Here is a 14,178-nt window from a genome sequence, read left to right on the forward strand (position 1 = left end):
CTGATAGAGAGAAAAAAAGAGCTCATATTAGGGTTGTCTTGGCGACTTTCTTCAAGTGCATGGTTTTATGCCTGTCCTTTCACTATCATAAATGTTTATTCATGACACTTATTTGCTTTCTTATGAGGAAAAGTTGTGAAAAAACATCACCTGACATTCCAAAAGTAGCGTCAGTGTATACTGGCAGTGACAGCTTTGTTGATTATAAAGCATCAAAGCATCTCTCATGATTACTGGTTCTGTTCCTAGGGAAAACACTAACTAATAATATGTACATTTTATATACACATTAAGTTGCTTTTGATGAAAGCATCTGCAAAATGCATATGTAAATAGTGTATGGGAAGTAAGTACAAGTATTTGCATAACAGAGGTCGCAAACAGGATAGGCATGTTTCTATTATTGATTTAGTGTGTATTTATTTGGAAGCTGTTTAGAGCAAGTCAGAAATGATGTGCACACACCTTAAACAACCTTCTCGCCTCACACATACTGAGTTCCAGGTTATGTTTGTGTTGGCTACATCATGCCATTAAATCTTCATTAAACCCAGGGCTTTTAGACATGCTATGAAGATGCATTTAATATAACATTTAAAAGTAACAGAATGATATCTTTGACCAGATCTAAAGCGAAACTGAGTGGATTGTTTACAGTGAGCTCTACATCTCCTGACATTTTACCCCTTGCTAATATGTTTTAAACTTTTTATCTCTTAAATGTCTGCCCTTAACATATTTCTTCTGACTCTTTATTCATCTGCATTCAAAGTCTGTTATTATTAAAGCAAAATGTCTGCCAAAGTCAAGCAGACTCTTTTAATCTCGTTTCATTTAACAATTTTGTTCAAACAACAAACAGCCCCCTGGTGTTCAAGCATGGCAGTGCAACCTGTATTCAACAGCTGGGATTTCTTTTCATAACAAATCTCTACTCTTCTGTTAAACAAGAGCACATCATCTTACTTAAATGCATAGTGAATATAAGGAGAAAGGAATTATCGAGTCTTCCTGCTGTGCCAGTCCTCATAGAACCGGCGCACACTGAATTTGGGGGTTATGGGTAATAACAATTATCCCAAATTATCCATAATGTATGCTATGATTTATTTTTCAGTTGTATGCTACTTAGGCTTTGATTCATTTTATCAGTACACGTTCCCTGGGAATTGAACCTATGACTATCATGTTGCTGACACAGTGCTCAACCAATTATTGTTGCAACAATCCAATGAATATGAACATCAATCATGTGTATTATGGTTTAGGACACACAAAAGGGCCTTTTTACGCTTAACAATTAACACTGGGTCATTATAAACCCCAGGTAAAAGGAATCCTGGGTTCTTGCTTCAAGTTTCACACTGCTCATGCTTTACCCAGGGATAACAATTAGGCTAATCCTGGGTATTCATATGCTGCCGTTTCACACTGTACATTACTAAACCCTGGGTTACTGTTCGTATTTCCATATTTGCGGGTTCAGTGTCATTGATTGATGAATGCAGCACATGACCTGTTTACATGAAGGCTCTAGCATTGTTCAACCTCATATATTGCCTGACTAATATCGTGTTTTTCCTGAATGGACATTTCGGACCATAAAGGTAACAATGTAACATTCTCTTTGTTTTTCTGTGAATCGAGTGTGAATATGAGGCACACAGTTGTTCTAACATCACATAATTACATACTGTACAAGTTTGACACTGCAATGTGGAGTTAACCTCACAAATACAGTGCTAACCATGTTCCCGAGCAAGGGTTTTGTAACCCTGGGTAAAAAGCAGTGCTAGCCTCACTATTAAATGTTAAAAGAGGCATTTCCAGCCACAATAACCTGGGGTTACGCACTGTGTGTAAAGACCTAAACAGTTTTATTTGACCTTTACTAGACTGCATATGATGTAAAAGTGACTGTAATCAATTAAAACTTCCTAATCATCGGGAAGAAGGAGGCGGGAACCGGCGGACAATCAAAATGACATTTTAATAATTACAAAATAAACACAAAACAGAGCACCAGCCCCTCACGGACGACTGATGAGCACAAAATAAAACCAAAACCTAAAATAAAGCCCAGGCCCAGTCCTCTCTCCTGAGCGATCCTCAGGTCCAGCAGGGCCTGGTGTTGTTCGCGGTGCAGGATCGCGAGGGAAGCGATGACGTCCGCAAGCGGCGTGGAGGACGGGCTTTGCATGGCGGCGGCGGCGGTCCTTCTTCCTTCCCGGGTTTCGGCACCAGTGTAGTAAGTTCGTGTGGGCAAGGAAGAGGACAAAGGGGTCGGCTGGACTGCTGACGTATTTATTTAACAGAAAAATAACTTAAACTTTGCAAACACCAAATGGTGACTTCTATTCTGACACGTTGTCACAGCACTTTCGATTTACTCCTTCCGGTTTCCGTTTCCGGTTCGCGTCAGCAGTCCGTCTCTCTCTCCCTTGCTTCCGTCTCTCCTGGCGTTTTATACTCTCTCCACGCCAATTACTGGAACAAGAAACAGGTGATGATAATTTCTGCCCAAACCACTCACTTACCGCTCGTCTCCTGATTCTCTCTCCCGCTGCAGACTCACGTTCCCATTTACATCAATGGAGAGATAGTAGAGACAGTTAAGAGATACAAGTTCCTTGGCATTCACATCTCTGAGGATCTTTCCTGGAGCCTACACTCAGAGACCATAGTGAGAACAGCGTCTCTATTTCCTGTGGAGGCTGAAGAGGTTTGGCATCTGCTCTAACATCATGTCAAATTTCTACCGCTGCACCATAGAGAGCATTCTGACTGGCTGCATCACTGTATGGTACGGCAACTGCTCTTCTTTTGACCGCAAAGTTCTTCATCGAATGGTGAGAACAGCAGAACTCATCATTGGACATAAATTCCCAGCCTTACAGTAACAATAAATTGAATTTTCTACCTATTAGATTGTGTTTTATTTAAGTCTACATTTACTGCAACCCTAACCCTACCCCTTACGATAATGCAAAAATAGTAATTAATGTTGTACAGTGTGAGAAAAATTACGCTACATTGATGTGCGCATACCCAGTAGTCTTTGCTGTATGTCATCTAGCCTTAAACAGTATGAGGTATTGGCTGCCACCTGTCATCAATGATTGACTGTCAATCCTGATTGGAGGATGAGGTGGCGCAGCGGGAATTTAAGGTGCGTTCACACCATATCGTTATTACAGTAATTACAAGATACCAACTCGTGAAAAGCATTCATATCCTCGTAGAACTCATAATTACAAATTACGACTGAATTGGCAGTTTTCTGCACCTCCCACGGAACCAGAAAAAAATGGCGGCGCTTTCAAAGACAGCTAGTACTGCTCTAAAAAGGGGGAAATAGATACATATATAGGTACTATAATATAAAAACATTATGTAAGCGTTCATACTGTTGTTATTTTGTTTTTGTTTGTTTAGGTTAGCAGTAACACGTTTATCGCCGTCATTAATAATAACAACAAACAGTTAGTAATTATTTTACCTAAAATGCTTTCCGTGTTCTGCAATATTTTGCAGTAGCATACAAATGTAATGTTATGAGTTTTACAGCTGCCAGTAACATTCTGTAACGAATGCACACAGGAAATGAGAGATCCAATTGCAGTGTTTTAATGGGGTAATCCAAAAACAGGCTAGAGGTCAATAACAAGGAAAGCAGTCCAAAAACAAGAAACATGAAAAAACACAAGGGAACATGAGAAAGCCGGGTGACGGAAAACAAGGACTCCATGAAACAGATAGAAACAGACCGGTTTATATAGACAGGTGAAAACGATGAAAGTGGAGACAGCTAAGTGCAATTAACAGGTGTGCAATTAACAGTGATGAAGGGACAAGGCTTTGTGGGAAATGTAGTGCCTGCAGTGGGGTGACTATGGGGAAGTGAGACCACTAGTGGACACCCAGGGAAACACAGACCAGACACTGTGACATTACCCCCCTCTAAGGAGCAGCTACCAGATGCTCCATCGAACACAAGAACAAACCAAGGAACACAGAGACCAGGAAGGAGGTGGACTGGTGGAGGATCAGGGAGAGGGACGGAGGGCCAGGTCCATAGAGGGAAACAGAGACCGGAAGTGAAAAAAACAAAACAACAACAAGGAGACCAGGAGGGAGGTGGACCGGCGGAGGACCGGGGAGGGACAGAGGGCCAGGTCGCTAGAGGGAAACAGAGACTGGAAGTGAAAAAAAACAAACAAAAACAAATCAACAACAAAACAAAGGGGCCAGGAGGGAACGGAAAGTTCAGGGCCCCAGGGCAGAGCCGACAGGGCAGGATTCCAGGGTGGAACTGGAGCCCACCGGAATGGCGCAGGTGGAACTGGAGCCCACCACAGCCGAGCAGACAGGACTGACGCCCACCAGGGCAGTGCAGAGAACCACCACTGTCTTGCGGTCGAGACAGAGGCCCACCAGGGCGGCACAGAGGGCCACCACAGCCGAGCAGACAAGACAGATGCCCACCAGGGCGGCGCAGAGGCCCACCACCTCCGTGTGGTAGAGACAGAAGCACACCAGGGCGGTGCAGAGAACCACCACAGCCGAGCAGATGAGACAGAAGCCCACCAGGGCAGCACAGAAGACCACCACAGCCGTGCGGTTGAGACAGAAGCCCACCAGGGCGGCGCAGAAGACCACCACAGTGGGATCGATAGCACAGGAGAGCAAGTCTGGTTAGGTAAGCCTGACATAGAGAACATGAACAGGTTAAGGGTGGCGTCCATGGCCCTGATGAGATGGTAGATGGTCTCCATGGCCATGACAGGGCAGGCGGTGAGTTCCTGGATGGCCTCCATGGCCATGACAGGATAGGACGAGTGCTCAGGAAGTTCGGCTGAGACGTGACGAGAATCTGGAAGTTCCGCAGAGACGTGAAGAGGCTCTGGAAGTTCCACTGAGACGTGAAGAGGCTCTGGTAGTTCAGCAGAGACATGAATAGGCTCTGGTAGATCTGTGGTGATTTGACTGGGTTCAGGAAGATCAGCTGTGGCTTGACTTCGTTCAGGAAGATCAACGGTGACTTGACTTGACTCAGGAAGATCAACGGTGACTTGACTTGACTCAGGAAGATCAACCGTGACTTGACTTTGCTCATGAAGATCAACGGTTACTTGACTTTGCCCATGAAGATCATTGGTGACTTGACTCCTGAGGTCTAACTGTGGTAGTACTTGACTCATGAGTGTTAATGGTGACTTGACCTGACTTGGCCTGGAGGGTCAATGGGGACCAGACTCAACTCTGGAGGGTCAATGGGGACCAGACTCGACTCAACAGAGACTTGACTCTAATCAACGGGGACCTGACTCGACTCAGGACAGTCACCTCTGGCTGCCATCTTGTGCAGTGGCACTGTGCTGGTGGCCATTTTAAGCAGTGGCGCTGGGCTGAGGGCCATCTTGTGCTGTGGCGCTGGGCTGGCGACCACCTTGTGCAGTGGCGCTGGGCTGGCAGTCCTCCTGTCTGGAGACACAGGTTTAAAGTCGGCCATCACACCTGGAAAGACAGGTGTGGCTGGGGTATCCCACTGAGACCGATGTTGTTAGGTACATGGTGAACCCCCAAAAATCCAGGATCTCCAGCTCCTTCATCTCCCATTCAGAAACAGGGTTATCAAGGCAGGCGTTAAAAAGGTCTTTAAGTGCCTCATTATTGTACCCCATTCCTACCGCCATGGCCCAAAATAATTGTGCCAAACCACCCACCTCACTCCCCTCTTGACGGAGGGTGATTAGGTTTTGGAATCTCCCCCTCCGCTACTCCATGCTGGCTGGGGAACTGATACGAAATCCCAGACTGCTGGATCTGGGCATGATGGAGTCCTTCTGTAACGAATGCACACAGGAAACGAGAGATCCAATTGCAGTGTTTTAATGGGGTAATCAAAATTCAAAATCCAAAAACAGGCTAGAGGTCAATAACAAGGAAACCAGTCCAAAAACAAGAAACATGAAAAAACACAAGGGAACATGAGAAAGCCGGGTGACGGAAAACAAGGACTCCATGAAACAGATAGAAACAGACCGGTTTATATAGACAGGTGAAAATTATGAAAGTGGAGACAGCTGAGTGCAATTAACAGGTGTGCAATTAACAGTGAAGAAGGGACAATGCTTTGTGGGAAATGTAGTGCCTGCAGTGGGGTGACTATGGGGAAGTAAGACCACTAGTGGACACCCAGGGAAACACAGACCAGACACTGTGACACATTCTCTCACGCGGTCACCTGTTCATTTTGTCGACTGTTGCTATAGAAATGGATAATCCCTAGTCCGAGGACGTGAACAGCACCGAGTTAAACGTCATATGTTGTCATCACGGAATTACGGTAATAACGACATGGTGTGAATGCAGGACAAAGCAGCATTTTCCTCATAGAATGTGTGATTGTGTGTGTATGGAAGCAGCTTTGTGAGGTTTTCCCTATCTACATTGTACTTTGATACAAGAGTGTTGTTTACTATCCTGTTGTTATTGACATCTCTACTACAAGACCTATCTTTGTTTGTAAGTTCGTTTTTGTTTGTATTATGAGTTTATTTTGTTAATTTGGAAAGGGGTTAGTAGAGAGGGGGTGCCATTTTCTTATGATTTTCTCAGTTGGCCTGAACCCCCTCTTGAAGCTTTGAACCCATTTGAAAATAAATTAGTTTTTTGGAGTTACATGCCCTTTCTCTCCTCAGACATAATACAGGAACTTCCTGTATCCTGTAGTTTTCTGTTTTCCTCTTTTCATAATTTATTTCCCCGTTTTGCAACTCTTCTTACTTATTAGATTCTGAGTAAAGTGTCATATGATTATTAAAGTATTAGTTCTCATAAAAAAATATGCAGCAATTGACACAAAATCTTCATTGGGATCAATTTTTTGGGATCTTCCTGTGTCCTCAGTTCCTGTCAGCAACATACTTCTTTGCGTTCTGTTTTAATGATGATAGTGATCTTTGTGTTGTGTCTCAGTGCAACGGCTTGCACCTGTTACTCAGACTATGCAACACGCATGAATGAAAGAAGTTTAGATCGACTTGCTGTTGAAGTGAAGTTGAGGGGTGGGGCTTAGTCACGCTTACTCTCACTGTCTTAATCTGTCGTTTTGCTTTTTTCTTCTTCCTGCTGCTCACCCCCACATCGCTTCCGTTTTTCTCCTTTCTTTAGTCGAGGGGGAAGCTGTTTATGTTGTGAAGTGAGTTTGATAAAGAGGGTCTCGGCGGGGGCGTGGACTGACCGCTGCTCCAGAGGGGGATTTTATTAGCAGTCTTTATCATGGCCAGGTGGTCAGATGCAGGGAGATAGAGGGTGTGACATGGCTAACGAGGAGGGAAGACATACATCCCTCACAGAGCAGCATAACAACGACAACAACATCACCCATCCAGAGACTTCAGATACACCACAAGGGGTAGGTCTGTTAAAGACACCCCAAAATTTGGGGTGTTTGTGTAAAGCATTCTCTAGAATAAAGTTTTAGAACATTAGAATGCAGATCATTTTAACGATCATTTTAATTTAGTTCATATTCAGTGTACTATAGCTGCAGTAGTGTGAAATGTGTTGTGCAAGAATTTAAATTTTTGTGCATAAACAAATTAGTTTGTTTAAAGAAATGTATTGTGACCATAATCTCTTTTAAATGCATTATATACAATATATACATATGTAACATTCTGGTAAAAAAAAAAAAGTATAGTCTGAATGCACTGTAAGTCGCTTTTGGATAAAAGCATCTGCTAATAGCATAAATGTAATTATATTTTTACATTAATATATATTATTTGTATAAAAAAAATATTGTATAAAATAATAAATATCAATTTTTACATGAAAGTTGCTTTTAAAAATTAACTTTTATTTTGCTATATATTTAAATATGTTTGTATTCAAAAATAAAAAAATTTTTTACATGCCACTGTAAATCATTTCAAGTAAAAAACTAAAATATATAATTAAATATTAGTACGTTTATAACTATAATAAAGTTTACATTTATTTAAAATATAAAATATATTTATATTATATTGCATTGTAAAATATGAATGAATTTTATAATTTTAAATTAAGTTACTTTTACATGTTATTTACATTTCTTTTTTAATATATTGATAAAAAAACAGAGCTGCAATATGTTACTTGCAATTTGTACTTAAAAAAAACATCTTTGGCTTTTCAGTTTTTCTTTTATTCCTGTCTATTTCCCCCTTTCTTTTTGTCTTCTACGAGCTCAGCTGTTCTTATGTGGACTGACTTTTGTTTTCTTTCTGGGCAGTGTCCCCCCCACAAACAATTGATATCTTTGGAACTTACATCACGTCATTTCCTCTCATCCCCCCTTCCTCTTCTGACTCTCCCTTGTGCTTTTCTGTCATTGTTTATGCTCTTCCTCTGTCTGACACTCTTCATATCTCTCTTCATATGTCTCACTTTCTCGTAGGTCTTTTGTAGTCCTTTTGTAGTGAGAGTTGATGCATGTGAGCTGCCCCACCAAAGTGGCCTTGTTTGTGATGACTTGCATTCGAGTGGAATGATCGAAAGGATGTTGTGGTTGTAGGCTTAAACCATTGTTGCTGAAACCGTATCACTGTAACCACAGCAACTAGCTCTGATGTTGTGCCACAGAAGGGGACCTCAGAAGAGTTTTTAGGGTTGTTATTGCTGTCATCTGGTACTACTCTCAGCCTATGGGTGCCAGAACTTTTATGTTGGAAATGTGTTGGAAATTGTTTTTGGTTGAAGTTTAATTGCACTTTTGATATTTGTTAATGTTGCTCATGGTTGTTTAAATATACTATGTCAATCTTTAGACACATTTGCAAGATATTAAGATTGGAATATATTACAATTCTATACTACCTTTTTTCTGACTAAAAATATTGACTAAAATCAATATTTTAAATCCTATAAGTGTATTTAAGCATCTTACCATATTCATTTTGAGATTCGCTAAAGATTACATTTAACAGTGATATTATTAAATTATTATTAAATTATTAGTATTTTCTAACTTTGAGTTGTGGTAATCTATATATTAAAACAAAAAAAAATAAAAATGAGCATGCACAATTAAAAATACAATCAGCCAACGGATAATCAATTTTTTTTTTTGTCTGATTACCAATATGGTGATTATTTATTATATATCTCTGTCTTTGTTTTGTTGTGACTGGCCTTTGAGGTCGAAATGATCACATTTGACGTTTTAGGACTTTAACATGAGTAACATTCTTTCACCCACTAGTCACAAAGAAAGTACTATTTATAGCGAGACCACTGAGGATTGATGCTTCCTGGACAAAGATTGTGTCTGATTCCAGACAAGCCCTCATTTTTAATGCAGATGAAGAAAATACAGAAGAAATTAACATTTAAGTAATCAGTAAGGATTAATTAAATAGATCAAATGTGGCAGTAAAGACAGTTTTACAAAAGATTTCTGTTTCATGCTGGTCTTTTGAACTGTCTATTCCTGAAAGAATCCTGATTGTTTCACAGTTTTCACAAAAATATGAAACATCACAAATGGTCTTATAATAAAGTTTTTTATTTTTATATTTTTTTTTAGCACCAAAGCATATCAGAAGGATTATGTGAAACTGAAGACTATAGAGTAATAATGCGGAAATTCTACTTTGCCATAACAGGAATTAATTACATTTTAAAATATAGGCTATTTAAATAGAAAACTTTAAATTTGAATAATATATCACAGTAATTACAGTACTTTTACTTTATGAGTTTAAGAGAAAACAATCTTACCAACCCCAAACCTCTGACTGTTGGTATAAAGTCAGATTAATTTACATACATTACTGTTTTGTTACTTGTCTAAACTAAAGCCTGGAGTTAGTTGGTCCTGTAGTAAAGGGCTGCTTTGATACCAGTGAGTCAGAAATCGTTCTCACACACACATTGCTTCTGTTACTGTAAATGACGTGTTTTTGTTCAAGGTAAATTTTACTGCAACAGTCAAGTCATTGAGAGCTAGTTTATCTGAGGCTGAATCTCTGCTAATGTTGAAACGGTGTATTTTAATAATCCGCATCAGCCTCAGGCTCTCCGTGTTCATTTGTTTCTGTCAGATAGCCATCTAATCACACTAACAGAGACAGGGTTTGCTGTTCTTCAGGGTGTCTGATGTGAAAAAAACTACAAGGTGTTTTTAGAGGATTAAAGCTGATTTGAAATTCAAATTTGCAACTGTTGGCTTAATTTGGCTGTATGTGACCTGTTTGTGAGTTTCAGTTTCACAATAGCTGAATGCATCAGACTTCACTAAGCACTTTGATTTCAAACCAACAATTTGGGTAAATATTCCTGTCATAATTAATTAGGTTGATGTCATACAACATGTGTGAAATATTCAAATCACACAAAGAGATAAGAAACTGAGCATTATAAATCTGATGCGGACGTCTCAATATGCCCAACTATACCATGACAATACAGCTACTACAGTTTAGACCCTTTTGTTTGACCATCGTTGGAAACTTTTTTAGACAAAATATTATATTATGTTTCATTTTCATGTTGGTTCTCACTTGCACTATTTTGCAAGTTAGTATTTAACAGTATTATATTCAGGTTAGAATTATTGGAGAAATTGAAGTAATCAAATGTAAAATGCAACACAATATGAATTTTACGTTGATTATTGTATTAAAGCTATAAAAGTTATTCAATTAAGAGCAAGTGAGTGATTTTGTCTTTTCTTTTGTTGTTTGATTAACATTAAATAAGACAGACAGCAGCAGGTTTATTAGGCTGCTGTCACTTTAAGATCTCATATGCATTTTGCATATGAATTCTGGTGGAGTGTGCATATGACTTTTTACATATGTTTTACCTTTTGGAAATCTTTTTGGTGTATGCACCTCGTTTGGAAGATTTTGAAGGCACGGTGACTTTCTGGCTGTTTTTCAGTTTCCAACTTTTAGGATCTGACACAATGGATCTAATATACTGAGGTTCTATTTTCCGTTTACGAACTGTTTACACTCACAAACCGACAGTGTTTAAGTGAACACTCACCAAGAAGTGTGTACATTTTGATATTTTTGTGTCCATCTGACCATTTATTATGCCTAAAATATGCCTCACTTGTCTATGTTCCTCTCCATCTTTGAGCGCGCACAGAAAGTGAAACTGAAGACTGGAGTAATGATAGATTACACTCAGGATCAGGATAGATTACACTAAAATATATATAAATTTTGAAACAGTTATTTTAAATTGTAAAAGTATTTTACAGTATTACTGTATTACATTTTTATTCTTGGTGGGAATGAAAGACTTTTTTCATTAGCATTAAAAAATAATTTCCCGACTGCAAACTTTAGAACAGTAGTGTACGTTCAGTTATTCTGCTCACACACCACTACTTAGTTTATCTTGATAGATCGCTATCTCCCTGTCTCACACACATGTTCTAATGCTTTTCTCCATGTTCCTCTCAATTGTTTATGAAGGTCCTTCCTGCCTCAGATTCTTAGAAGTCTTATGTCACGCTGAATGATTATTTCCATAAACCATTAAAAAACTGACGAGTAGTTATTATAAACTGATAAATTGACAATGCCTGCACATTGTAAGCTAAATATTACTTGAGAAAGATACATTACACCGAAACAATAGCCTTATTCCCCATACTGGTGTCATCTAGTAAAGCCAAGACTCGCAGAAAACAGGAAGAGACCATGCAGAGGTTTAACCGGATATCCTGCAAAGGGAGGGTGACCCTCCACCACAGCTTTCCCTTCCCTCATCTCTTTCGCTCTCTTTGCCTTCATCACTCTGTTTCTATGCTACTGGATATTAGTCTCATTGCCGGAGAGAGGAGAATGTGTTGGTCTGGTGAATGGGATCACTGGGAATATCTTGACATACAGGTGACTTCTATGATTTTCAGGATTGTTGTTTGTCAAAATAATTTTAACAGATGAAAAGCGTTTTTATTTTTTTATTTTTACCCAGTTGGATGTGTTTCTCATAGGTTGTGTAAGAAAGAGGGTTTCTATAGCAAATCAGTTGGAGATTATTCTCACAAATTATGATTGGTAGATGGTAAAACAGCGTTAAAAATGGCATAATTGTGTAAAAATGTGTTGGCTGACTGTTTTCAATTGTTTAGTGTGTGACTAATGTGCAAACTCGTGTAACCTGTAAAACATTTGTTTGAGGTTTTATAAAGTGGTTTTAGTGTGTAACCAATTATTCAGTGTTCTTTTGAAGTTTTGGCAAGCCATTGTTGTGTATCTTTACATTTTTACATAAAGTAAAATGTTCTTAGAATATGATCCATCCTGTTCCTGCTGCATCTGATATATTTGCTTTTTTTAATATCCCTGATCACAGCACTGATTTTTTTCCCATTAAAGTAAAATTCTTCAGACTGTTTGCATTCATTTGTAATCAATGGCAGTTGCTTTCAAAAAGCTTTTTTGTCTAAGAGTTTATATTATCCCTTTAATTTCGGTAAATTAAAACAATTTTTTTTCCCCTGCAAAAGCTTCTGGAGCATAATTAAATAAAACTGATTGATTTCAAATGGTTTGGGTTTTCATTTATTAAACCAGTAGAAGCCGATGTCTTGACTTGCAAAGGTTTTTTGGAAGCAATGAGTAGTATCCCAAAGTGGAAGTCAGCAGGATGGAAAACAATAGAGAAAATGACCCCAAATGTCTGGAATCCACCTTTTATGTGTAGTTAGTTGGTTTCAGAGCTGTGTGAATCTAATATACGTAATTTGAAGTGGAGTGATTTCGTTTGTGTCCGGGCACTTGTGTTTTGGGCCATAGATGCTGAGTGTATTTTAAGAATAACATTAGAGATAAAAAATGGTGTAGACAGAGGATAAAGCTGGTGTAGATTGCAAAAGTTTTTCAAATATCACAAACTCCAATCTGACTTCTGCGCAATTTCCAGGAGTCAGCCCACCAGAAAAAGTTGTGTTTAAATGGACCAGGAAAGAAGTAGGCTAATCATTGAAACGGGAACAGTTTGACACTGACACTGCAATTTAGCAGTATGCAAACAGTATATACTAGAGAACATTTTTATATTACAAATTTTGTTAAAAATTAAAAATGGCTGCACTGTTATTTTTGATATTTATTTTTCAGAATCTCATAGATTTCAAAGTTACCCAGCAGCATGCGAAATTAAGAACATTGTACTTGTTGGTCATATGTTTTTTTTTTACTGTGGGCACTTCTTGGCCAGATAAGCCACAATGTGGAAGAGACTTCATGCCAACATTCAAAAGACTGGCTATGTCATATGATCTTGAAGTGATCTCAGTGGAGTGCATTTAGTGAATTATTAGGATCTCTTAGGATATCGGAAGCTGAATTTGACTTTGATCTGCAGTTGAGAGTGAAACTGGGACTGTGTCATCTTTAAACTTCATCTTTCTGTTTTGCAGAGTGATCCCGGTGGGTTGTCAGTACTAGAGCAGCTTGGCTTGGACAATAGCTCAGATTTCTCTGACTCGACTGTTCAGCAGCGGTTGGATGAACAGAGAGAGCGAATCCGTAGGGAAATCCGGAAGGAGTTGAAGATTAAAGAGGGGGCAGAGAATCTCCGCAGAGCTACTACAGATAAACGAAATGCACAGCAGGTGGAGAATCAGTTGCGGAGCTCCAATCGGCGTCTGGACTTGCTCCACGCTCAGCTACAAGAGCTGGATGCTCATATCGTTGTCAAAGGGACAGATGATTCACATGGTGAGTGGACACAGACTCCTGTATGTAAGAGATGACTTAGTGATGTCATCAAAGACAAATAGGCTTTTTAATTTCTTAAGAACAATTTGTCTCATTTTTGTTTTACAATTAAAAAAAAAGTATTGTCACATTTGACTGTTATTAACCAGATTAAGAATGGTTTGAAATAAATGTTTGTTTTTTTAAGATCACAAATATTATAATTTTAATATTTGTGATCTTAAATTTAAAAAAAATATATATATAAATATAAATATATAGTTGAATTAATGTTTTGATTTACTGAGTGGATGCACATCCATAATTCCAATACTTATAAATAATTAAATCCAACAAAAACCCATTTGTTTAAAGACATAAATTATAGATGCCTGAAATATTATTAATTCATGTTTTTGTATCAGAAACCTTGATTTTTCATATTGCAAGTCCTGTTACTGAA

General features: G+C 38.9%; 1 protein-coding gene across 3 annotated transcripts in view; it reads left to right on the plus strand.

Moving 5' to 3' along the window:
- LOC132142650 (serine/threonine-protein kinase N1-like) overlaps positions 1-14,178 on the plus strand; it is a 38,100-nt gene that overhangs the window by 11,105 nt on the left and 12,817 nt on the right. The window contains exons 1-2 of one of the 3 annotated variants that reach the window (XM_059552672.1): positions 7,172-7,420; positions 13,436-13,736. In XM_059552672.1, coding sequence (XP_059408655.1) covers positions 7,301-7,420; positions 13,436-13,736 — 421 coding nt within the window. In that variant the 5' untranslated portion in view covers positions 7,172-7,300. Of the gene's footprint in view, positions 1-7,171; positions 7,421-11,776; positions 11,901-13,435; positions 13,737-14,178 lie in introns of those variants that run through there. The other 2 variants (XM_059552673.1, XM_059552674.1) reach the window with 2 other exon arrangements.

The sequence above is a fragment of the Carassius carassius genome, chromosome 6 (genome assembly GCF_963082965.1).
Source record: "Carassius carassius chromosome 6, fCarCar2.1, whole genome shotgun sequence".
NCBI classification, from domain to species: domain Eukaryota; kingdom Metazoa; phylum Chordata; class Actinopteri; order Cypriniformes; family Cyprinidae; genus Carassius; species Carassius carassius.